A 26,903-nucleotide genomic window follows, 5' to 3' on the forward strand; every position below is an offset into this window, starting at 1 on the left:
TTTTTTTTACAATAAACATAAAAATAAAAGTCTCAATACATAAAATATACACATATTCGGTATCGTCGTGACTCGTGACCCTAATAACCTGCACAACAAATGTATACCATCATTTATGATGTGTATGCTGTAAAAAAAGAAAGTAAAACTGCTTTCTTTCACTTATTAATGTGAGGTGCGTGGTGTTATGGATTTAGTACCTCCATGTGCCTCACATTAATAGTAATTAACCCCATCATGTACCTCACACATTAACCCAATGATGTCCATTATGACTGAGGAACATGATGGGGTTAATTACTATTAATGTGAGGCACTTGGAGGTTCAAAATTCATCACACCACGTGCCTCACTTCAGGAAATGGATAGACTTTTATTTTTATTATTATTGCTGGCAAAGTATCGTTTTGGTATCGCAATACTACGCGAAGTATCTGTATCGAAGTCTAAATATCGTGACAAGCCTATGTGGAACATCCAGGTGGTCTTGGGCAAACCTGAGACGCGCGACAATATTTTTTGGACAGCTGCTGCTTCCTTTCTTGTGTCCTTCCATGAACACCATTCTTGTTCAATGTTTTTCTAATAGTGACACATGAATGAAAGTTTGTTTGCAGAGTCTTCAGTAGGTCTTTTTCTGTTACCCTTTGGGTTTTTTCTCACCTCTTTCAAGATTGCCAGTTGTGCACTTGTAAGGATAAGGACCTCAACAAGACACCCACTCGTAGGGAGAGTAGTAACAGTCCTAAAACTTCTGCATTTGTAGACAATTTTTATAAATGTGGATTAATGTACACCCAGGTCTTTAGCGATGCTTTTGAAGCCTTTTCCAGCTTCATGCGTCTCTATAACAAGTCTTCTGAGGTCTTCTGAAAGTTGTTTGCCTCAGGACATGGTTCACAATGACCAATCTTTCTTGACAAGAATAGATTTGTCAGTAACCAGGCTTTGTGTGCATTTATGTAATGGCAAAGCATCTGTGAAACCCACACTTCCAATCTCCTCTCCTTAATTGAAACACCTTTTGACAATTCAATTAGCTCTTGGAGAAGTTATTAACACAGAGGTTCACTTACTTTTTTTTACCTGCATATAGATGTTTGCTCAATAAAAGTCATGAACAGTACAGTGGTTTGTGTGTTATTAGTTTAGTTAGTTTGTCTTTAATTATCATAACATCAAAAATCTGCCTGGAAAAATCTATTAAAAGTGCATCATTTAACAGGTAATCATTAAAACTAATAATGTACTAGGTCCAAACTGAACCAATACCGGCTTGGATAGATATAGCGGAGAAGTGACAAAGACAAAAAGATTACTATCTCTCTCCTTAATCTTTCCTATCAAGCTTATCACTACCTTACTCCATTGACTGTCTAACTCTCTAACATTCCACTAGTACATATCAACACGCTACGAATTTTAGCACTCAAGCTTCCTACTGAGTGCCTCATCAGGGATATTCTTAGGAAAGTGTATATCCTGCCACGACATTATTTCTGTGCCACATCAATATGCCAACTGGCAGAGAAATGGCGCTGGCGTGCGGCTGTGAAAAATGCGGCCACTGGAGCCTGTTTTTAAAGCCCTAACCCCGCCTATTGTGTGGGACCCATCATCAAACAGCCAATCCACAATCCGAACTGCCCTGTGATATTCGTGGATTGTCCTCGGACCACAATAGGATGGGAAAGGAAGTGGCTGTACTGCTGCCTGATAGCAGCTTCCTCTGCAATCAAGGAAACTAAAGGCAGCCAATAGAGAGCCTAGTCAGTGACTCCATAGATCTGTCAAATAATGTAAATAGAATAAGGCCTTATTTACCCAAATGTGTTTTACGTCCGTGGGACGGCCGTTGAAACATCGGCCGTCCCACGGACCTATGTAATTCAATGTGGCCATTCACACACCCGTTGTTTCAACAGACCGTGTGAAGGGTCCGTGGTAAAATAGGACATGTCGGTTCTTTGCACGCATCACGCATCCCTCCATAGACTCAACTATGGGGGATGCGTGACATCGCATCCCACAGCGATGAGCACGGATGCACCTCGGACGTGAAAAACGGCAGAGCGCTCGTGTAAATAAGGCGTAAGTCTAGAAGTGACAAAAATGCCTCAATTAGGAATCAAGGCGGCCATGAGGGTAAAAAAAAAAAAAAGTAATCCACAATTCGCCTAAGTAATTCATTATCGCATGTAAAGGCTAAAGTGGACATATTGCCGATACCGTTACAAAAAGCTGTCTCATCTATTAGATTTGATCACTAAGACGATATCCTTTAGTTTAACATTCAATGTATGCATGTTTGGGTAATAGCCTAGTACATCAACTGTCAGGATACCAGTCAGGAGTTTTGCGTATGTACACAGGTGTAAAACCCATTAGGTGGACAATTTAAGGAGTATGCTTGGGCACAAAAAAATCCCAGGTTTAATGTCCTAAACTGAGAATGTATCAATGGAATCTATAAGAGACACAGTATATGTTTATTGTCTGTTAACATTGTGAGGGAAAGGTGGTATAACCTCAAGTGATAGAATCAGATAAAGCATGTGAATGAGATCTGTTCGTTGAAGCCCACTGGCTTGATAGTATTCATCTAGAAGATCAACTGGGCTTCCCTCTTCAAGACGTTTCTATCAAAGTGATTGGTGGGCTCACTACTTCAATGCCTTGAGACTTAATCTATGAGTTTTTGCCCTTCTGACATTATCAAAGATGTCTTTGTATGGGTTTATCTTCCTTTCTTTCAATATCGCAAATATGATCCCTGATGCGTTTGAAAATCTCCCCAGTGGTTTTGATCATACAAGAATAATGTTTATTTGCAGAAACCAAAATACCCTTAGGTAGCATTGTGTATTTGGAAAGTATATCAATTAAAGTAACAGGAGAAGCCATCTTCTCTGTGAGCATCTGCAACTATTATGCAAATTAATAATCAAATCAGTTATCATTCTCAGGTTCCTTGAGCATGAACATTGGAAATATAAGGGACACTGCTCAATTCTTTGGCCATTTCTGGATTACTCATTATTTGTTCAATTTTTAAAGGGGTTGTCCACATAACACAATCCATTTTTGTTATATGGCCCATCCGGCAACAAGATGTTCAGTGGGTGAATCATTGCTCAGATCCCCAGCAGCAAGTATCCAGTTCTCCTTGTGGTGAATGAAACATTACATAGTTGAAATCAATGGGCTGTCCATGTGATGCAAAAAGGTGTTGGGTCCTTGTAAGCTGCTCTCCTCTCTGACTGAAAGATAAGATTTTTCACTGAGGTACCCACATTTATTAATTCAAAACTCCCCAATGGGGGTATTTAAAAATGGGTTTTCTAAACCAAACACTAATCTATTATCAATGATGTCAGAACACCTTATGTTCTTGTAACGGAGTAATTGCAGTCTTGTTTTTAATCCTGAATATGCCATATGTTATTCCAACTTTAATCTTATTTTTTTCTCAGATACAATTGCATTTTTTTGGATTACTGTGCTGCAGTAATAGGTGTATAGTTGAAAATAAAGCCTGAATTTTTTTAAGTCTCTCTGGGTGGATTTCCATTATGTAAAATCTACTTTATGTTCTTCTGCATAGTTGACTTTGTATTTGTTATATACTGTATATTGCTCTAGAATGTGTGTGTGTATGTGTGCGTGTGCGTGTGTGTGTGTGTTAGTCCTAACAATTAGTCATAACCTTTTTTTATATGTGAAACCCTTTTAGTTCATTTTTTTTAATTCATTTTTTACCTAGAATCATGAGTTTGTGGATGAGCAGACCTATGAAGACGGCTGCATGGAAGTGTCTACCATAAATAAACCAAGAAATCACAACAGTCCATCTTTATCAACTCAGCATGAAAGCAGTAGTATTTGCTGCTCAAGACGAAATAAAAAGAATTTGCGTATTCCGAATGCTACAACATGTAGCCATCATGGGAGTCTTCAGGAGCTTAGTGCTATCAAGATCCAATGTATGGAAAGAAACCCACTACCAAACAGGTATGGAGTGTCTGCCTTTCGTTAAAATTGCTTAACTTTCTTTTGTAAACCAAGCGTCATGGTCTGAAAGCTGAATCAGAGTCCAGTGGCTGAAACAATCTGGAAGGTGGGTGATAATAGCAAGAATAATCAAGTAACAGTCCAGGATAAGTACACAGATAAATACCAACAGTTAGTAGAATAAGGCAGAGACATAGTCAGGAAACAATCTAAGTTTGGTACGCAGATTAGCAGCAACAGTTTGTAGCGTAAGGCAGATATGTGGTCAGGACACAATCCATGTTCAAGACAGTGATCAGCAGCAAGAATTTGTAGAGTAAGACAGCAATCAACTAGGAGTAGGATGCTCAATAGTCTGACAAGGAGAAAGTGTAAATGCCAGGCTTTTAATTAATTTTGTAGATAAAATAAAATCACTTTTAATTCGATAAAAATATTAAGATAAAACAATGCATATACAAAACGTCGTACATGTTAAAGTATGTAGAGATACACACAAAAAAGAATAATCTATACAGAATAAGAAATACCTTCCATTTTAGGGATAACAGGGCAATCCTGCAGAATACATATATAAAGAAAAGTTGGAATGGTCTTACCAGTTCATGCAGATTCCCTGATATATCCAACCAGAGGATGTTCCGCCAAAAGCAAAACAAGGGGAGGGAATGATGGCATGTCACTATCTCTAGTATGCCCTCACTAGGCTCAGATACCCTAAGTTGCCAATAATTACAGGACAGCCGCCCGATAGGGGCATCCCCTTCTGTTACTTAACTCCTCAATCATCTAAAAAGCCGCATAATCGTGCCCTAACTGATGTTAGGTCAAAATAGGAACTTCTTTGATCTAACATCAGTTAGGGCATGTTTCTTAAACTGTATAAATTATTATATTTTGTGTGTATGTCTACATACTAAACATGTATGGTGTTTCATATATGAATGGTTTTATCTTGATGTATTTATTGAATTAAATTGTAAAAGGGTTTTACCCACTTTTGGTGATTTTGCATTTATGACTTTGGAGAAACATGGGGGCAGGCAACAATTTACCAAATCCCCCTGCATTCGAAGTTTTTTCGTTTGCTATACAAGGCGCTTATATATTAAGCCAAAAAGGTGAGACTAATCAGGCAAATAGGCAGGGAATCTTAAGAGGCAAGAATCAAAAGAACCTAGACAATAGATTCAGCATTGAAACTGTACAGTAGATCAACAGGAAAAGCAGGAGTTTCTGGGTTGGAATCATGACCGTAGTGCCCTTATTCCAGGATTTGCTCGGAACGTCCTCGGGGCTGGATTGTAAGGATATATCTGATTAAATTCTTTTGTAAGCCTAGGAGCAAGGCTATTTTATTCTGGTTCCACTAAATCAAATACTGCAGCTTATTCCGATAGAGAACAACAACATATTCATGTTCACCTTGCATACTCACTCATGGTGGAGGAGGCAAATTGCGGCCCAGAAAAGGATTTTCCCGAAATAGTTTAAAAAGAGAACAATAATAAACAGGATACACCTTTATAGTCTCAGGAAGTTTTAAAGGAAAAATGACTTGATTTAAGTTGAGAAAAAAATATGCATGGCCTTATAAATTTCTGGCCTAATTTTGGAGACAGCAGTTTCATCTTATTTTTTGTGGAAAGCCACATTTTGTCCCCGCATAAAAAGCAAGAGTTGCTTCAATTTTTTATCAGCAGAATGTTTAAATCAGTTTTGAGCAGCGTGCAAACTGTCAAAAATTTCAGTTTCTTGTACCTTGTGTGATGTAGTCAAACTTTTAGTCACTGCTGGAAGAGAGGTAGAAATGGATAAATCAGGAATGAAGATTGAGTGAAGGTCTGTATTATCATAGAAAGGACTTTGGGATGTTGAACTATTCTCTGTTATTATATGCGAACTCAGCTGTGGGTAAGTACTACAAACAGTTGTCCTGAAGACAACTAATGAAGCATCGAAGGTACTGTTCAAGAGTTTGATTAGTTCTTTCAGTTTGCCCATTTGATTGGGTATTAAAGGTAGAAGACAAATGTACTCTTATCCCAAGGGCAGACCAAAATGTTTCAAGAATTTGGAAGTGAACTGTACCCCTTGATCAAATGACTGTTATCTGGAATTGCCTACAATTTGAATACTTCCCGATTCATTAATTCAGAAGTTTGTTCCGCAGTGAGTATTCCCTTTTATTGGGATAAAATGGGTCATCTTTGTGAAATAGTCTACGACAACCAGAATGGTGTTCATTCCTTTTGGAAGGAGGTAGGTCAACCACAAAATGTATAGAAACTGAGCCCCAAAGATGAGGTGGAATGTGGAATGGCTGTGGCAAAAAATGAACCACCAAAAGTAACAGGAAATAAGTTCTCAAGTCCTTTTAAGTCCTAAATATCCATCCAGCTTACAATTATGGACTAATTTTTGAACATCAAGCTGCAATGTTTCTGGTACATACAAACAATAAAGTTGCATTAAGAATCCATCTTTGAAGAAGAGATTGACACTCATTTTTATATCCACCCTTAAAAGGAACCTGTTATCTAGGTTATAGAGTAGTGACAGACATGTTGATTTCACTGGTTTGTCACTTGTTTGCTAATGTGAAGTAGGTTTAGAGAACTTACATGCAGCACCACCAGATAAAAATCACTCTTATCCATGAGCTGCCGCTCCCTCTGGCCACCCACCACTGATTGACTATTTTCTCTCCATTACTGTACATAGGGAGAAGTCTGTCAATCAGTGGCGGGTGGGTATAGGGGTGGCTGCTCGAATGTGACTCTTGTCTGGTGGCTTGCATGTAAATTCTCCAAACCTACTTTACATTAGCACACAAGAGCCATACCACTGAATTCAGAAAGTCTGTTACGATGCTGCCATCATTGAGGGTAATATAACCTGGATGTCTGATTTCCTTTAGGTAGAGTCAGGAACTATTTTGAAAAAGTAGCCCCTACAAAGTTCTTTTCAGATAAAATTGTGCTGTCACACCTGTCTTTTTGTGTGGGCTCAGAAAACATCCTGGATAAGGCGTCCGCATTTCCAATTTTTTGATCCAGGTCCATAAGTAATCACAAATTTAACTTGATAAAAGAATAAACTCCATCTTGCTTGTCTGGAGAATAATCTTTTGGCATCACCAATGAATTCCAGATTTGTATGATCAGTAAATACACTTATACTATTAGCAGTTCCCTCAAAAAGAAGTCTCAGCACAGAAAATAGTTGGGTTTTTTTTATCACTAAAAATATGAGGACATTTAACAAGATGTATAAGCTCAAGGATGCAACAACATCTTGTCTCCACACCACTGAAATCTGGACTGCCCCTACTGCAAAATCAGATGCATCAACCTCAAAATTGAAAAGTAACTCTGGATTTGGATGAATTATTATGAATGCTGATGTAAAAAGAGGCTTTAATTTAATGAAAGCATCCTGAGCCTCAGGAGTCAGAGTAAAGCGAATATTCTTCTTTGTGAGTTGAGTAATTAGTGAAATGATCTTGGAGAAGTCTCAAATGAACTTTCTGCAGAAATGAGGAAAACCAATAATGAAAGGTGAAATCTATCTTCTCAACAAAAAACAAATGTTCTCCAGCAGGAGATGTAGATGGCCGGATAAAGCCTTTTTTTAAATTCTCATGCAAATATTCCCGTAAAGCTTTCAGTTCTGGTTCAGAAATAGAGAAGATACGACAAAAGAGTATTCTATTGAGAAATCATATGAGCGATGTGGAGGTAGCTAATCTGCATTCTTTTTATCACAGACATCCTGAAATTCTTCATACTGTGATGATAATGAGTCTTTAACAGAAAGTTCAGAAATTGATGTGCTCTCAGATAGTGATGTAGTCGTTTTAGGCAGACGATTTTGGCTGAAAATATTCAGAGGGGAAATGTATATAACATGTTTCCCAATTGATGGATGGATTGTGAGTAGAAAGACATGGAATCCTCCAAATAACTGGAAACTTTGAAGAAGCAATTAGTTGGAAATGAATAACTTCTTGATAATCAGGCTTGATGTGAACTTGAAGCTGCATAGTCTCCTGAGTAACAGGCCCTGATGATAGGGGTGACCGATCAATTGTTTCCATGTCTACCGGTGCTGACTTTATCAACATTGCAATATTATTATCATGAGCAAATGTTATATTCATGAAATTTCCACCAGCCCCAGAGTCAAGCCTTGCAGAACAAGAAATCTCACGCGATTTAATACAGATGTGTATTGGCACTAATAAATGAGTCTGGTTCAAACAACTTGTCTTCACCCTGTGCCAAATGGGAAATTTAACGCATTTAATCCAACAAATCAGATGTGTCCGGTTTCATCTGTTCTTTTACATCAGTGACAACAATTTTCCTACGCATCTTATTTGGGCCATAAACAGCATTGTGCCCTGAACCCCCGCAATAAAGACAAAGATGTTCCATATGTCTTCTCTCTTTTACTGCTGTAGAAAGGGGTTTTCAAATACCATCTGTTTGCATTGGTTCAGATATAGATTCTGTATTTTGCTGGGTCTTTAGGCTAATATATAAAGCCAAAAGGATCAGGCAATCAAAGCAAGAAACATTAAGAGGCAAAAATTAAGAGAACTTAAACCCAGTACTTCAATGAGAAAAACTATTGCCTGGGACACAGGAGTTGACACCAAGATGGAAACTGTATGTATATGTTGCTGGTACTGTATAGCATAGTCATAATACATAAAATAATAAGCTTACAAGGAGCAGTCAAATCTGAAGAGAAAAAAGGACAAACATTTATTCATGAAGTTTTTCAGGACCAAGATTTAGAAAGTATCCATATCGTTTTCAATTTTAGTTTAGCTGAGGTTGGGCTGTCCCCATAGACATGAATAATGCCCCTTTTTTCCTTGTGCAGCTCAGGGATTCTTCCACTTCTCAATTTATTCCAATGATGTTTTATCATAATAACCACATCAGTGATTAGAGTCTGTTCCCTGTAAGAATTGTTCCCAGTTTAGAGGTAATTTTTATAAAATACCAGGGAATCTCAGTTTTAAATAATAACCCCTTAACGATGAGTGACCGATATATCCGTCGCAAGCAGGTGCTAATTCCAGCTTCGTGACGGATACATCCGTCACGCTGATCTCGTGGGTACTGCCACTGTACCCACGAGATTAGCAGCAGAAGCACAGCTCTTATACACAGCTAGGCAACTGCTGGAATCAAAGAGCTCTCCGATTCCAGCAGTTTAACCCATTAGATGCTGCTGTCAATAGCGACCATGGCATCTAAGGTGTTTGACAGAGGAAGGGAGCTCCCTCTGTCACCCCACACCAATGGCGGGGCGCCAATGGGTTTCCATGGCAGACGAGGGCCTAACCGCCCCCAGGTCTGCCTTCAGCAACTGCCTATGCCTCCGGCTTGGCCTATTAGATTGCCTGTCAATTTTAGGGTATGTTCACACAGTTAACAAAATATGGCTGAAAATACAGAGCTGTTTTTACGGCCGTTTTTAGAGCTGTTTTACTATTGAGTCAAAGAAAAACGGCTCCAAAAACGTCTCAAGAAGTGACATGCACTTGTTATTACGGGGCGTCTTTTTACGCGCCGTTATTTGAAAATGAGGCGTAAAATAGCGCCCCGTCAGAACAGATTGCCATATTTCCCATTGAAATCAATGGGTAGATGTTTGTAGGCATTCTGCTTCCGAGTGGCCCGAAAAACGGCTGAAAATAGCCCGTGTGAATATACCCTCACACTGACAGGCAACAATGCTTTGGTATACTAAGATCAGGAGATCGCAAAGTGAAGTCACCTAGTGGGACAAAAAAAAGTACATCCGTGCGGGATAAATTACATTATATTTTTATAGTTCAGGCCGTTACGGACGCGGTGATACCAATTATGCATAGTTTATTTATTTGTAACAAAAAATTCCTAATAATAAAGGACTTTATAAGGGAAAAAGGGCGATTTTTAAAAATGTAATTATTTAGAAATTTTACTTTTTTACTTTTGTACATTTTTTTGGAACTTTTTTTTTAGACCCACTAGAGACTTGAAGATCCAATTGTTGGATCGTTGTTATAATACCCTGCAATACTTATATTTTAAAACTGACGGGCTATATCCAATTGTTGGATCTTTGTTATAATACCCTGCAATACTTATATTTTCACACTGACAGGGGGCATATTAGGTCCTGCCTCTGGCTTCCATAGACTACAGACCGGAAGCCTTTGTTAGGCTTCCCGTTGCCATAGCAACAATCGGCCCCCGCAATAGCGTAGCGGGGTGCCGATATTGTTGTAACAACTTAAATGCGGTGGTCGCTATTGACTGCCGCATTTAAGGGGTTAATCGGTTCGGATCACCACTGTGATGGTTTCCCCCAGTACTAAGGCTGCTAGTAGCAGCCTGTACTGGGAGATGCCGGGCTGCGGGGAATGCCTGTGTGCTATGTTAGAGTATGTTCACACGCAGTGACCAAAAACGTCTGAAAATACAGAGCTGTTTTCAGGCGAAAACAGCTCCTGATTTTCAGCCGTTTTTGTAGCACTCACGTTTTTCGCGGCGTATTTTACGGATGTTATTGGAGCTGTTTTTCAATGGAGTCAATGAAAAACGGCTCCAAAAACGTCCCAAGAAGTGACATGAACTTCTTTTTCGCGGTCATCTTTTTACGCGCCGTATTTTGACAGCGATGCGTAAAATTACACCTCGTGGGAACAGAACACCATATAACCCATTGCAAGCAATGGGCAGATGTTTGTAGGCATAATGGAGCAGTTTTTTCAGGCGTAATTCGGGTATGTTCACACGCAGAGTTTTCAGGCGGATTTCGGGGCATTTTACGCCTCTGTTTAAAAAAACGGAGCGTAAAAAGACGCTCCGTAAAAAGAAGTAGCATGTCACTTCTTGAGGCGTTTTTTGGAGCTGATTTTCCATTGAACACTATGAAAAACGCCTCAAAAAACGCCTCAAAAGAAGCCTCAAAAGAAGCTCCAAATTTCATTTTCAGGGTATGTTCACACGATGAGAGGCATTTACGTGTGAAAAGACAGACTGTTAACAGCTGCCTCGTTTCACACGTAAATGCTCCTCCTCGCATTTTGCGAGCCGTCTGAGACGCTCGTAAATCTTGAGCTGTGCTTTATTGAGTTCAATGAAGAACAGCTCAAATTACGTGGCAAAGAAGTGCCCTGCACGTCTTTGCTGAGGCAGTCCATTTACGCGTCGTCGTTTGACAGCTGTCAAACGACGACGCGTAAATTACAGGTTGTCTGCACAGTACGTCGGCAAACCCATTCAAATGAATGGGCAGATGTTTGCCAACGTATTGCAGCCCTATTTTCAGACGTAAAATGAGGCATAATACGCCTCGTTTACGTCTGAAAATAGGTCGTATGAACCCAGCCTCAGCTTCAAAACGCCTGAAAGTTAGAGGCTGTTTTCTCTGAAATCAGCTCCGTATTTTCAGACGTTTTTTGTTAAGCGTGTGAACATACCCTCAGGAGCACACGTAGATTAACGGGCTGCAGGCACAAGGAGTGTCGGGATTGTGAATAGACATCAAGTCCTGGCTGGAGGTAATGTCTATTCACTCTCAAGACACTTCAGTAACGTTAATGTGAGTAAGTGACAGCACATCGTGATATCGTGATCTCGCAAGATCACGATGTGCTGAGTACATGAATGGAGAGAAGTGTATGACCCTGATTGGTCACTGATTGGTCAGCGTCATACACTTCTCTTTGCAACGCCCACTTGGTCAAAAGGTAAAAACACACCCAGTTGTCTATTAAGAAAGTAATTAGCATAAATCTAAAATTGCTCATAACTTGGTCAAAAGTGATCATTTTTCAAAATAAAAAACCACTGTTGTCATCTACATTACAGCGCCGATCACATTATAAAGGAGATAGGGCACTTATAATGTGATGACAGAGCCTCTTTAAATCTTTGAAAATCTTATTCTTGATAGAAATTGTGTAATTAGTTGAGAGCAAAATTACATATCAACGGTAAATGGAAGCCAAAACCATTAACCAATTGAGGGCTAAATTCCATATCACCCAAAAAAAATCAAAGAAAAAAATGTAAATTGGCAGATCTAATTTCATCATGACAACTCATAATGTTTGTATATGGCCCCCATCAGGGGCGTAACTAGGAAAGACTGGGCCCCATAGCAAACTTTTGACTGGGGCCCCCCCTCCCCTGGGTGTCACACAACCCCCCCTTGTAGATAGTGCCTTTTTTACAGCCCCCCATGTAGATAACGCCATACAGCCCCCCTGTAGATAACGCCATACAGCCCCCCCTGTAGATAACGCCATACAGCCCCCTGTAGATAACGCCATACAGCCCCCCCCTGTAGATAACGCCATACAGCCCCCTTTGTAGATATCTACAGAGGGGGCTGTATGGCGTTATCTACAGGGGGGACTGTATGGCGTTATCTACAGGGGGGACTGTATGGCGTTATCTACAGGGGGGACTGTATGGCGTTATCTACAGGGGGGACTGTATGGCGTTATCTACAGGGGGGACTGTATGGCGTTATCTACAGGGGGGGCGCTGTATGGCGTTATCTACAGGGGGTGTCTGTATGCCGTTATCTACAGGGGGACTGTATGGCGTTATCTACAGGGGGGACTGTATGGCGTTATCTACAGGGGGGACTGTATGGCGTTATCTACAGGGGGGACTGTATGGCGTTATCTACAGGGGGGACTGTATGGCGTTATCTACAGGGAGGACTGTATGGCGTTCCCTACAGGGGGGACTGTATGGCGTTATCTACAGGGGGGACTGTATGGCGTTATCTACAGGGAGGACTGTATGGCGTTCCCTACAGGGGGGACTGTATGGCGTTATCTACAGGGAGGACTGTATGGTGTTCCCTACAGGGGGGACTGTATGGCGTTATCTACAGGGGGGACTGTATGGCGTTATCTACAGGGAGGACTGTATGGCGTTCCCTACAGGGGGGACTGTATGGAGTTATCTACAGGGGGCACTGTACGGCGTTATCTACAGGGGGGGCTGTATGGCGTTATCTACAGGGGGGACTGTATGGCGTTATCTACAGGGGGGACTGTATGGCGTTATCTACAGGGGGGACTGTATGGCGTTATCTACAGGGGGGGCGCTGTATGGCGTTATCTACAGGGGGTGTCTGTATGCCGTTATCTACAGGGGGACTGTATGGCGTTATCTACAGGGGGGACTGTATGGCGTTATCTACAGGGGGGACTGTATGGCGTTATCTACAGGGGGGACTGTATGGCGTTATCTACAGGGGGGACTGTATGGCGTTATCTACAGGGGGGACTGTATGGCGTTATCTACAGGGAGGACTGTATGGCGTTCCCTACAGGGGGGACTGTATGGCGTTATCTACAGGGAGGACTGTATGGCGTTATCTACAGGGAGGACTGTATGGCGTTCCCTACAGGGGGGACTGTATGGCGTTATCTACAGGGAGGACTGTATGGCGTTCCCTACAGGGGGGACTGTATGGCGTTATCTACAGGGAGGACTGTATGGCGTTCCCTACAGGGGGGACTGTATGGCGTTATCTACAGGGAGGACTGTATGGTGTTCCCTACAGGGGGGACTGTATGGCATTATCTACAGGGGGGACTGTATGGCGTTATCTACAGGGAGGACTGTATGGCGTTCCCTACAGGGGGGACTGTATGGAGTTATCTACAGGGGGCACTGTACGGCGTTATCTACAGGGGGGGCTGTATGGCGTTATCTACAGGGGGGACTGTATGGCGTTATCTACAGGGGGGACTGTGTGGCGTTATCTACAGGGAGGACTGTTTGGCGTTATCTACAGGGGGGACTGTATGGCGTTATCTACAGAGGGGGCTGTATGGCGCAAATAATTTTGTTTTCATTCCCAGCCCAATTCAAATAAGTTCTGTGAAAAAACTATGCGGTCAAAATGGTCACAACACCCATAAATGAATTCCTTGAGGGGTGTAGTTTCCAAAATGGGGTCATTTGTGGTTGGTTTCTATTGCTTTGATACCTCTGGGGCTCTGCAAATGTGACATGGCACCCGAAAACCAATCCAGCAAAATCTGGACTCCAAAGAGCAAATAGTGCTCCTTTGCTTTTGAGCCCTCCCATGGGCCCAAACAGCAGTTTACCACCACAAATGGGGTATTGCCGCACTCAGGACAAATTGGGCAACAAAATTGAGTATTTTATTTCCTGTGAAAATAAGAATTTTTTAGCTAAAATGACATATTATTGGAAAAAATATATATTTTTTTCATTCCCAGCCCAATTGAAATAAGTTCTGTGAAGAAACTATGGGGTCTAAATGGTCACATTACCCATAAATGAATTCCTTGAGGGGTGTAGTTTCCAAAATGGGGTCACTTCTGGTGGGTTTCCATTGCTTTGATACCTCTGGGGCTCTGCAAATGTGACATGGCACCCGAAAACCAATCCAGCAAAATCTGGACTCCAACAAACACATAGCGCTCCTTTCCTTCTGAGCCCTCCCATGAGCCCAAACGGCAGTTTATCACCACAAATGGGGTATTGCCACACTAAGGACAAATTGGGCAACAAAATGGGGTATTTTGTTCCCTGTGAAAATAAGAAATTTTGATCACAAATGACATTTTATTGGAAAAAATGAAATTTTTTTCATTTCACAGCCCAATTCAAATACGTGTTGTGAAAAAACTGTGTGGTCAAAATGGTAACAACAACCATAAATGAATTCCTTGAGGGGTGTAGTTTCCAAAATGGGGTCACTATTGGGGGATTCCTACTGTGTTGGCACCTCAACACCTTTTCAAACCTGGCATGCTGCCTAAAATATATTCTAATAAAAAAGAGGACTCAAAATGCACTAGGTGCTTCTTTGCTTCTAGGGCTTGTGTTTTATTCCACGAGCGCACTAGAGCCACATGTGGGACATTTCTAAAAACTGCAGAATCTGGACAAGACATATTTAGTAGTGTTTCTCTGGTAAAACCTTCTTTGTTACAGAAAAAAAAAGGAATAAAATAGAAATTTGCAAATTTCACCTCCACTTTGCTTTAATTCCTGTGAAATGCCTGAAGGGTTAAAAAACTTTCTAAATGCTGTTTTGAATACTTTGAGGGGTCTAGTTTTTAAAATGGGGTGTTTTATCAGGGTTTCTAATATATAGGCCCCTCAAAGCCACTTCAGAACTCAAGAGGTACCTTAAAAAAAAGGCTTTTGAAATTTTCTTAAAAATATGAGAAACTGCTGTTTATGTTCTAAGCCTTGTAACGTCCAAGAAAAATAAAAGAATGTTCAAAAAACGATGCCAATCTAAAGTAGACATATGGGAAATGTGAACTAGTAACTATTTTGGGTGGTATAACCGTCTGTTTTACAAGCAGATGCATTTAAATTCTGAAAAATGCTATTTTTTCTAAATTTTCTCTAAATTTTGCAATTTTTCACCAATAAACACTGAATATATCGACCAAATTTTACCACGAACATGAAGCCCAATGTGTCACGAGAAAACAATCTCAGAATCGCTTGGGTAGGTTTAAGCATTCCGACGTTATTACCACATAAAGTGAAATATGTCAGATTTGAAAAATGGGCTCTGAGCCTTAAGGCCAAAACTAGGCTGCGTCCTTAATAAGGGGTTAAGGATACGTCCATCTTTGAAAGTAGTCTTGATTAAAAAATGATCCTACCGTTTTGCGTCTACAGCTCCTACACAGAACTTTGAGCCTCCATTGTAACACACTACAAACAAACCCTATGTAGTCTGATTCTGTAGTAATACTCCCTTTCCATCTGGCCCCAGCTTCTTGCTAACATACATTCTATACTGTAAGTAAACAAGTAGGGGACAGATGGAAAGTGCATAAGTGCAGGATCAAAATAAACATGGAGACAAATAGGTCTGCAGAGAAACTGTACACACAAACCAGTAGGATACAATTATTTGCCAAGTTGCTTTTCTATATTAAATCAGTGGAGCAGTAAAAAAAATTATAAAAAAAATACGCAAATGCTCCAACCTAGCGTGAGAATGAGAAAAATATTGAGCTTCAGTATAAGTAACTTCTATCTCTCTCCTACAGCAGGTCCAGTCTAAATGCCAAATTGGAGGAAACCATGAAACTAAACTGTGAGCCACCGTATGTCACAACAGCAGTAATAAGTATCCCATCACCGCCAGTGACTATACCGGAGGAGGACGGTAGATCAGCAACCCCTGATTATCTACAAAGGAACATTGTGAGAGTGTCAGCCCTATAAACCTTGCTCAAAGAAGAGATTTTTTTTATGAAAAAAAAATAACTGTACACAAAATCTGCAAACAGCTCCGACAGGAAAATGAACATCCTCAAATCTCCCTGAGATTTCCAAGCGGCAAATTATTTGCATATTAATAATAAAAGACAAACAAACAGATTTGAATAATGCAATGGGACCGTATAGCAGATCTTCCAATCCAGTAGACGTGTGACTACATACATGAGCACAATGAAAGATCGCCCATTGATTTTCTTTTTCTCTTTTTTTTGCCTTTCTTTCACAAATGCAACTTTTTTTTTTATATGGTAAAAGAAAACCTTGCAAAGGAAATCTTCTGGAGTCGAGAAATTACCATTACAGCAATGGAAACATTGTGATTATGTTTTCCCTAGAGGGAACATTGAGCGTTCCATGGCATAATGAGTATGAAAGAACATGCATAGCAAGTATATTTGTACTTATTTAAATGACATCAGTAATGCATGCCGCTATTCTTCAGAGCAGGGATTTCACATAATTCAAGCTGTTTCCACCAAACATTATTTTAGAAAAAGTCCTTTCAGTGCGCTCGCAACTGAATGAATAATGTTTACAGTATCAAAACCAAGACAAAGGCATTGGGAACAGAGCAGTATTTGATATCACATGATGATGTTTTCTTGTTGGGTTACCTTGTTTAGCAAAAAGCGCAATAATTGTGTGTTTGCTACATCACAAGTCTATTTATTTTCTAATTCTCAGCATCATTCAATGAAAAATCTGTTTTGACACTCAAAACAGAGATCTGTGCATACAGGTTGATTATGCTACTTCTGTTACTTTGTGTTGGTTGAAAAAAATCTGAGTATGAGCAGAGATAATAGCTATATTAGCTCAGTGGCGGTTTTGCGGGAAGGATTTTTAAAGAACTCTATGATTCTGGAACATGCATGTAAATTGATTGTTATTGGTCTGGAATGCTTGTGACATTACGATTATTATTTTGTAGTGCTGGTGGTGTCCGTTTTGATGTTCAACATTAATATCCTGTAATTCATATTGTATGTACCGGACATATTAACTTATTACCCCATATGAAGAGAAGTCATGCAAAAACTAGGGATTCATATTAAGAATGTCATTACATATAATGCCCCTTGTCTGTTAACCATTGCAATACTATTGACTAAAGAGGCTTGGTAACCTTCTGCTGCATAATTCCTGGTCTTCGACATGAAATTCCACAAAAGCTAAAGACCCACAGGTGGATTTTCTCTTATCACAAGGCAAAAATATGGTGTCATAAAGGTTATGTATAGTGTGAGCGGATATCCTGGTTCCATGTACCCATTAATGCAAATTTCAGTATATTGTAAAATGACATAGTACTGTATGAATACTGAGGAGTCGATATCTATCCATAAAGTTTTATAGCAAAATAACATTATTTTTCAGTGAAAACAAATTCACTCTGTATATTTAACTGCATCATCCTTTTTTTTTTTGTTCTTAATTATTATCTTATGTTTTTTTGTATTAGTATTTCATGTTCTACAAGCAGGAACTGAAATTGCCTTAAATCTATGATTTGCTATAAATAAGATCTAACTTTTGTCGAACTTGTAAATAAAAAAATACAAAAGAAAGAACATAACAAATAAAAAAGAAACAATGTCTTCTTACTGTATGACAGACTTTATGGATATGACATAAGTGTAAAGCCCTGCAGTGAGTGTGGTCAGAAGTCTTTTGAGCTCATTTTGTCCCCTGTAATGGAAAATGGGGCATGTTCGTTGCTTGTCACTGACTAGTCCTTCAGTCCCCTTTGATAAGATTACATTTGGCCTCATTTATCAAAACTGTCTAACAGAAGAACTTTGTTCAACCAATTAGAGTTCAGCTTTAATTTTTGAAACCACTCTGGTAAAAATTAAATCTGTACTGTGATAGGTTGCCTTAAATAAGACCTATCACTAATAGAGGCCCCCTGTTTTTAGCTATGTTCACATTTTCGTTGCCCTATCCATTTTAATATCAGCCGTTATTTTAAAATCAATGGTATCGAAATCATGGATGCAAACGGAAAACAATCCATTTCTATCCGTTTTACTTTGACACCAATGATAAAAATAACCCATCCATTTGACATACGTTTTTTTGAACAGAGAAAAAGTCCTGTGCTCTGCACTTTTATCTCCATCAAAAAAACGGATGACTAACATAACGGACGCGGACAGACACTAACGGATGCAATTAAAAATCCCATTGATTTCAATGGGATTTTTAACAGATCCATTTTTATCGAGTAACAGATTATACAACGCAAGCACAAAAAAATAGTTTTCTAAATATAACTAATTAAAACTAAATTTTAAAAAGTGTTTTTAAGAAGCTTGTCTATTATGCAAATAGGTGACTCACTTTGAGAATCAGAATCATAGTTACATAGTTGATGTTGAAAAAAGACATTGGTGCCATTATACTACTGTGTTGATCCAGAGAAAGATAAAAAGCCCCATAAGGTAGATGCCAATTGCTCATTAGGGGAAAATTCCTCCCCAACTTCAAATGTGGAGATCAGAATAAATACCTGGATCAACGTCCTATAAACGCCCTATAAAATCTAATACTCAAAAGTTGTTATATATTTTTCAAGAAAAGCATCCAGGGTGTCCTTCAACTTGCTCGATGAACCAACCATCACGACATGTGGCAGAGAGTTCCAAAATCTCACTGCTCTTACGGTAAAGAATCCCTATCTATAAATATGGTGAAACCTTCTTGCCTCTCGACATAGAGGATGCCCTCTTGTCATGGTTACAGACCTACGTAGGTGTGAAAAGATGACTAAAACGATCTTTGTACTTTCCATTCATATGTTTGTACATTGTAATTAGATCACCCCTTTGCCATCTTTTTTCTAAGTTGAATAACTCCAAGTTTAATAACCTGTCTTGGTATTGCAATTCAGCCATTCCCTTCATTACCTCGGTTGCCCTTCTTTTGCACCTGCTCCAGTACAGTTATGTCCCTTTTATACACAGGTACCCTAAATTGTACACAATATTCCATGTGTGGTCTGACTAGTGATTTGTATAGAGGCAAAACTATGTGCATGTATCCCCCTTTTGAGGTATCCCATGATTTTATTTGCCTTTGCAGCAGCTGCCTCGCACTGGTTGCTTAAGTTTATTTTCCACCATAGCCCCAAAGTCTTTTTCAGTGGCAGTTTTACTTTGTGTTTTGCTATTAAGTGCATAATTATAGAATTTGTTTTCTCGACCCAAGTGCATAACCTTACATTTAACCACGTTAAACTTAATTTGCAATTCTACAGCTTCTCCCAAATCCCTCTGTAGTATTATATTTTCCTCCTCTGTGTTGATTACTTTCCAGAGCTCAGTATCATCTGAAAATATTAAAATTATACTCTGCAGTCCACTATCCGGTCATTAATAAACATATTAAAACAAAAAGGAAAAAAAAGAGGCCCCAATACTGACGCCTGTGGAACCCCACTGGTAATTGTGACCCACTCTGAGGATGTACCATTAATAACCACCCTCTGTTTTCTATCACTGAGCCAGTTGTTGACCCAATTGCACATACCTTCCCCCAGTCCCAGCATTTTCATTTTATCTACCAACCTTTTATGCGGCACAGTATCAAACGCCATTGAAAAGTCTAGATACACCATATACACCATCTAGATACCACAGCCTTACTCAGGTCTAGTCTAGAACTTACCTCCTCATAGAAGCTAATCATATTGATTTGACAGGACCGATCCATCATAAACACATGCTGATATTGCGTTAAGTGTTTATTTTTATTGATACTCCAGGATAGGAGCTCTTAGAAAATCCTCAAATATTTTACCCACAATGGAGGTTAAATTTACAAGTCTATAGTTTTCAAGCTCACGTTAAAACCCCTTTTTGAACATTGGCACCACATTTGCTATGCACCAGTCCTGTGGAACAGACCCGGTCATTATAAAATCCTTAAATATCAGAAATGGGGGTCTGTCTATCATGTCTATCACAGTACTTAATTCCTGCAGAATGTGGGGGTGTATACTATCTGGACCCAGTGATTTGTCTATTTTACTGTTTTTATGGTGGCTACACTTTTACCTGTGGTAACCGGATCAAATTTTATGGGGAATTTACGTTATTCCTAATCATGTCGTCTGACATTGGATTTTTCCTGTGTAAATACAATAGAGAAAAAAAGCTTTTTAATTAATTAACCTTTTCCTAATCCCCCTCCACTATTTCACCCAGAGATTTGGCAACAATCTCTCTGTTTAAATTTTTGCTGCCTATATTTGTCTCTTAAACTGTTTTTTTTTCTTTCCAATTATGTAATGTTTTTTCACATACGTCTTGCTTTAGTAGTTTAGCGCTTTCTATTTATAATTTATTGTGCCCCTTACTGTTTTATTTAACCACATCAGTTTCCTCCTGTTTTTAACTTGTTTTTTTTTCCCATAAGGTACATACGTTTCACAGGACCTATTTAAGAAGCTTTTTAGAAAAGTTCCCTTTAGTTTGTGTACTTTTATTTTTAAGTACATTGTCTCAGTTTATGCCATTAAGGTCATCTCTTAGCTGATAAAAATCAGCCTCCCTGAAGTTGTGGGTTGTTTTTTATTTTTTGTTTTTTTATTTTATTATTATCAGATAATTTTTATTGATTTAAAATTTCTTTTTTTTTTAAAAAAAGAACAAGAGTCCCCCACCCTCCCTTTACTGTCCCCAACTACCCAAAGAAAACATTCTCATCTCCATGTGCTGGGGAAGAATCTCATATGGAACACAGCTATACACTTTTGCTAAAAAACATTAGCATATTTTACACATTATCACAGAGAGAGTCTCTTAAGTAATTATTTAAGCACATCATAGGTACCTACTAACAAAGCATAATTCTGGCTCTAGTAAGACAAGCAGGTGCCAAACCTGATTCATCTAACCATGGAGGCCATTATGTTTCAAACTTCTGCTCCATATTCCTCTTAATATGAACTTCTCCAACCCAATTATCCAATTAACTTTATTAATAAATTGTTGCTCTACAGGAGGGTCGGTCGCAATCCAATTTTGAGCTATTACCTTCCATGCAATATATAAAAGTTTAAGCACCACAAGTTTGCTCGCATCGACAGGAAGAGTGTGAACATATCTGTCACATAGGGTGCGTGGACCTACTGGGCCGTACCGCCTTAACGGAATGGCAGCTGGCCAACAGGACACAGGTAAAAGTCTATAGTTCGTATAGGTGTACCTGTGGTAGCTTCAGACCGTAGCAAGGCAGGCTCGGAAAGGGACTTTGGCAGCAGGCGGACACCAGGCGTGGTGTAACAGGACAGGCGTGGTACACAGCACAGCACGACTCCAACTTAATATGACACTTGACCAGGATAGCTTGGGATACAGGTTACAGGTAGCAGGAACGGGAAACACTGGAAAGTGAAATACACTTAGGACACCATTTGCAGAGACAAACTAGGGTAATGACAACAATGCTCAGGCAATTAAGGAAGGGGCAGAGCCCTTCTTATAGTCCAGGGTGCTCATAGGCTAATTTGGTCTTTATTTCATGTGCGCGTGCATGCTCGTGCCCGCTCTTAAAGGGCCAGCACCCTACGGAACACAGCAGAGTGAAGCGGAAGTGAGCGCTGGCATCTCCTTAGGAGGAGATGGGGACCAGCGCTCACTGATCCAGGGCTGTGGCCGTCAAGAGGTAAGCAAACCTGGCGGCCCGCGGCCACGGGCATGACAATATCCTTATACAAATATTAATGGGATAACAGGTATGGAGAGGCCATATCCTGAACCAATTACTTGTAACACTTCCCTCCAATACCTTCTCAATCGAGTCCAGATCCAATTAGATCATGTGGATTAGATCTGCCTTTTCATTATGGCACCTTGAGCAAGCAGAATTCCCTCTGAGACTAATACGATCCAAAAACAGAGGTGTAATATAAACACAGTGTAATAACTAAAGGTGGGACAACGTATATGCTGCACTACTAGGCAGCCTCGGAACCGTCTTGCAGAATTTCAGCCCAAACCTTATTGCTAATGGCTCCGAAATCTCTCTCCCATTTTTCTTTAACAGTACAAGGGAATGCTTTCAAAAACCATGATAGTAAATATTTATACAACATGAATATAAGACCCAAAGTGGTTACTGCTTTCTCAATCATAACAACCACAGTGTTCTGGTGGATGCTTAGGTTAACAGTGCGAGCTTGGCACTCAGCAGCATGCCTTAACTGGAGGTATTGAAAGAAGCAAGCATGTGGCAGACCAAACTCCTGCAGAATAACTAAAAATAAAAGATGAGCGAATTTTCCTTAATTCTTTAAGAATCGGCTCCGAAATTCAATATTTTGTCCAATCAAATTCGCAGTGAAATGCAAGTGGCTCGATTGCCCTCTCTTTCTTTCTGATGTATTTTAGGACTGTATCCAAGTCATATACAGTCCTAGAAGATATCAGAGTCAGAGAGGACAATTAGGGCACTTGCGATTCCAACCCTAAAATAAAAACGACCATATTCGCCCTCCCTTGGTCTTCCATAGCGATTCCAGCAGGCCTCCTAAAATCAACGTTTTGTCACATGGCACAAAACAACATCATCCTAATAGGCCGACAGGGACGCATTTCTACGGTAACGAGAATCTAGGGGAGAGTGGTGATGGTATTTTATTGTTTTGATCTCCTCTCTGCCCTTTTTTTTCTCTAATATGTAAAATGGCAGCCGGCTGCGATTTTGCAGATTAGTGCGTCGTGAATTCAAAAAGTTTCAGATTTTGACAATTCTAATCAAATTCAATTAGTTTAGAATCGATTCTTACATCACTACTGAAAATTGTTTAACAATTCCGTCAGTTCAAATTTGGTTGACTAAATATATTATCCCTTGTTTCCATGAATAATAAAACCCCACCACTTTCTTGGGGTAAGCATGGGTTTTCCCACATAGATGAGTGAGGCGTACCGCCATTAATGGCCTTCAGGGTCCTCACTTTCAATCATCACAATTTATGCAATAGATAAAGGGTATGGAAGCCTCTAGAACTAACGTTAGAAGCATTTTGGTCCAAGGGCACCAGTAAGGCATCACTACCGAGAAAATGGATAAGGATACCATGAACTGAGTCAGCCGATAGAGATTGAGCCTACCCTTTGAAATACTGTAGCTGGGAGGCTAAAAAATATATCTCCGGATTAGGTACCGCCAGCTAGGGCTAGGCAAATAATAAAAAGAAAAAACAAATCTGAAATTCAGCGCAATTAACCGGCGTTGTCTTTTCGCATTTAATTTTTTTTATTATCTACTTTTTTCTCCTGGTTTCAAATGTATCTACGTCTTTAGGACGTAGATACAGTTGAATCCAATGGTAGAGCAGGGAGCCGTAAGGTCCCTGCTCTACCATTCACTATGTTTTGCCGGACGCTCACGACTCGGCACGTACAGGTGCCAGGCAGTGATGTCATTGTTCCTGTCTGCAACAGGTCACACAGACCGGAGGAGCAGAGGCATCTCCTCCACACGTCGTTGGAACAGGGTTAGGTGAATATGTATTTTATTAGGCACTATTGGCGCTGTGTGGGGGCAGTTATGAGGGCATTATACTGTGTGGGGGCAGCTGTGGGGCATTATACAGCATGGGGGGACTTTATATTGTGTAGGGGGCAGCTATTGGGATAGTTATGGTGGTATTAATCTGTGGGGGGGCAGCTATGGGAGTATTATACTGTGTGGAGACAGCTATGGGGGCATTATACTGTGTGGAGGACAGTTATAGGTACATTATACTGTGGAGGGCAGTTATACTGTGTAGAAGCAGGTATGGGGGCATTATACTGTGTGGAAGCAGCTATAGGGGCATTATACTGTCTAGACAGCAGCTATAGGGTTATACAGTGTGGAGGGCAACTATAGGAGCATCATACTGTGTGGGTGCAGTTATAGGGTCATTATACTGTGTGGAGGGCAGTTATGGGGCATTATACTGTGAGGGGGCATTATACTGTGTGGGGAGCACTGTGGGGGCAGTGTCACAGAGTATATTATGTACAGTAGTATACAGCAGGCTCAGGAGATAAATATTATTTAATGGCATGCGAATAGAGGTCGTGGTATGCAAAAAGCGGTGTGGCCTAAATAATCGTTCATTAATAGTTATTGAGGTTACATGTTCAATTAATTTGGATTTAAGTCATAATCGTCAAGCCCTACCTCCTCCTTTCCCAATTGCAGCGTCTTTAATCAAGTTCGAGGGTTACCTTTTTTTTCAGATCAGCTGCCAAAATAAAGCTTTCATTTTAATAAAAAATTTCAGGGGCAACCAAACTGGTGAATTGTTCAAAAAGTAAAGAAGCTGCTGCATACAGATCATTTTCACCAGATTGGTTCGTACAACTACCGAGATACGTAAATGGCCTTCCTGAAGTGTAGTGTAGCTACTCTACTAAACATTTTTAAAAAAGATAAATGAAAATATATTATATTGTGGTCACTATTACCTAGATAACCCCCAACCTGTACTTCTAATAACCTGTTGTAAAGGATCTGCCAGGCACTACGTCTGGGTATACTCCCAGGATTAATCAGTCGACACCTGAGGCCAGACCTCTGAGACTTACACCTGCTCCCACCAATCAGGGTGGCAGGCTCAGGAGTGGGAGAGCCTATCGCGGCCTGGTCAGTCAGAGTTAGCTCCGCCCCCTGTCCATTTATACCTGCCGTTTTCTCTTCCTCCTTGCTTGTTATTCTTCTTGGATTCCTGGCCCCACTGCTGCCTTGCTCCAGCCTGCTTCTGCCGTGCTTCTGCCTTGCTTCAGTTCCGTTTATCCTGCGTTGCTCTGCCCCTGGCTTGCTTCTGCTCCGTGCTGCCGTTTGTATACTCCACTACTTCCTGATCCTGACTGTCTCATTCACCGCTCCGTTTCCTCGCGGCGTTCCGTGGGCTACTGTATTCCCTTGCGTGTTCCCTGTTTGTACTCCCTTGCACTTAGACAGCGTAGGGACCGCCGCCAAGTTGTACCCCGTCGCCTAGGGCGGGTCATTGCAAGTAGGCAGGGACAGGGCGGTGGGTAGATTAGGGCTCACTTGTTCCCTTCACCTCCTTCCTGCCATTACACCTGTCTGAGCTTTTGGTTAAAATTAAGTCTAGATTTCCGCCCTCTCCTTTTGGGTCTTGACCAGTTGTGAAAGGTAATTGTCGTTAATTATTGTCAAAAACCTTGTTTCCTTTGTTGTACCTGCAGGTTTCTGCCTCCAGTTTATATCAGGGTAGTTAAAGTCCCCCATAATAATGACTTCATTATGAAAAGCATAGCTTCATCTATTTGCTTTATTAGTTGATTTTCCCCAATCAGTATTTTATTATCCCTTATTTCCACCCATAGGGATTCACATAATAATTTCCCTCATAGACCTCATCACGAAGAATGAACTTTGGGCAGCATTTTACATAAAAGCAAACCTCCCCCCCTCCCCTCCCATATCATTATTTCTGAATAGATTGTAACCTTGAAAATTAACAGCCCAGTCATAACTATCATCCAGCCAAGTGTCACTTATCTCCCCAATGTCAAAATTCTCCTCCAACATTATCAACTCTAATTCCTTAATCTTGTTATTGAGGCTTCTGGCATTAGAATACATGCACTTTGTATGTTTATCTGCATCACTTTTCCTCTTATTCCTATTGACTATTCTAACCCATTCCTCTATTCCACCACATGTTCATTTCTCAGCCCCAGCTCACTAGCTACGCTGTTTCCCCCTTCTATACTGTAATTGCCCTCCCCCATTCCCTAGTTTAAACACTCCTCCAACCTTCTAGCCATCTTTTCCCCCAACAAAGCTGCACCCTCCCCATTTAGGTGCAGCCCATTACTGCTATAGATTCTTTAGTCGACAGAGAAGTCGGCCCTGTTCTCCAAGAACCCAAACCCCTGCTTCCTGAACCATTTCTGTAGCCACTCATTCACCTCCCTAATCTCCTACTCTCTCTCTAGTGTGGTACAGGTAGTATTTCTGAAAATGCTACATTTGAGGTCCCTGATCCAAGATTAATATTCAAGTCCCTGAAATCATGTTTTAGGACCTTCCACCTACCTCTAACTTTGTAATTTGTGCCAATGTGCACCATGACTGCTGGGTCTTCACCAGCCCATCACAATAATCTGTCAATCCGATCTGCGATCTGCCAAATCCAAGCACCCAGAAGACAGCAAACAGTTTGGTATTCCCGGTCTTTGTAACAGATTGCACTAGTTGTTCCCCTAATACTAGAGTCTCCCACTACAAGGACCTGTTTAGCCTTTCCTATACTCCCATTCCCCTTCTTACTAAAGCAAATATTCCCCTGGTTGCTAGAGGAGGTGTCTAAATGCAGCAGTCCTACCCCTGACCTGACGCCCCCCTCATTCACCAATTTGCAATTTTAATGGCTGATCCAGATTAGGACTAGTCTTCCTGGCAGACTTTTCTCTACCCTTCCTTCTAACTGTTATTCAGCTAGCTGCCTCATCAGCCTGAACCTCCATGTTTCCATCCCCGACCGCATCTGCCACCGTGAGTTTTTGCTCAGTGAGCAGTAAAACTCCTCTCCATTGGATG

At 40.5% G+C, this 26,903-nt stretch overlaps 1 protein-coding gene across 1 annotated transcript in view; it reads left to right on the forward strand.

Moving 5' to 3' along the window:
* The window catches only part of KCND2 (potassium voltage-gated channel subfamily D member 2), a 471,742-nt gene extending 454,002 nt beyond the window's left edge, over window positions 1-17,740 (forward strand). Inside the window, exons 5-6 of the mRNA XM_075857140.1 lie at window positions 3,764-4,011; window positions 16,097-17,740. Of these exons, the coding sequence (XP_075713255.1) occupies window positions 3,764-4,011; window positions 16,097-16,274 (426 nt within the window). The 3' untranslated portion in view covers window positions 16,275-17,740. The remainder of the gene's footprint in view (window positions 1-3,763; window positions 4,012-16,096) is intronic.
* Window positions 17,741-26,903: the final 9,163 nt, after the last annotated feature.

This window comes from Rhinoderma darwinii, chromosome 3 (assembly GCF_050947455.1).
Source record: "Rhinoderma darwinii isolate aRhiDar2 chromosome 3, aRhiDar2.hap1, whole genome shotgun sequence".
Taxonomy (NCBI): Eukaryota; Metazoa; Chordata; class Amphibia; order Anura; family Rhinodermatidae; genus Rhinoderma; species Rhinoderma darwinii.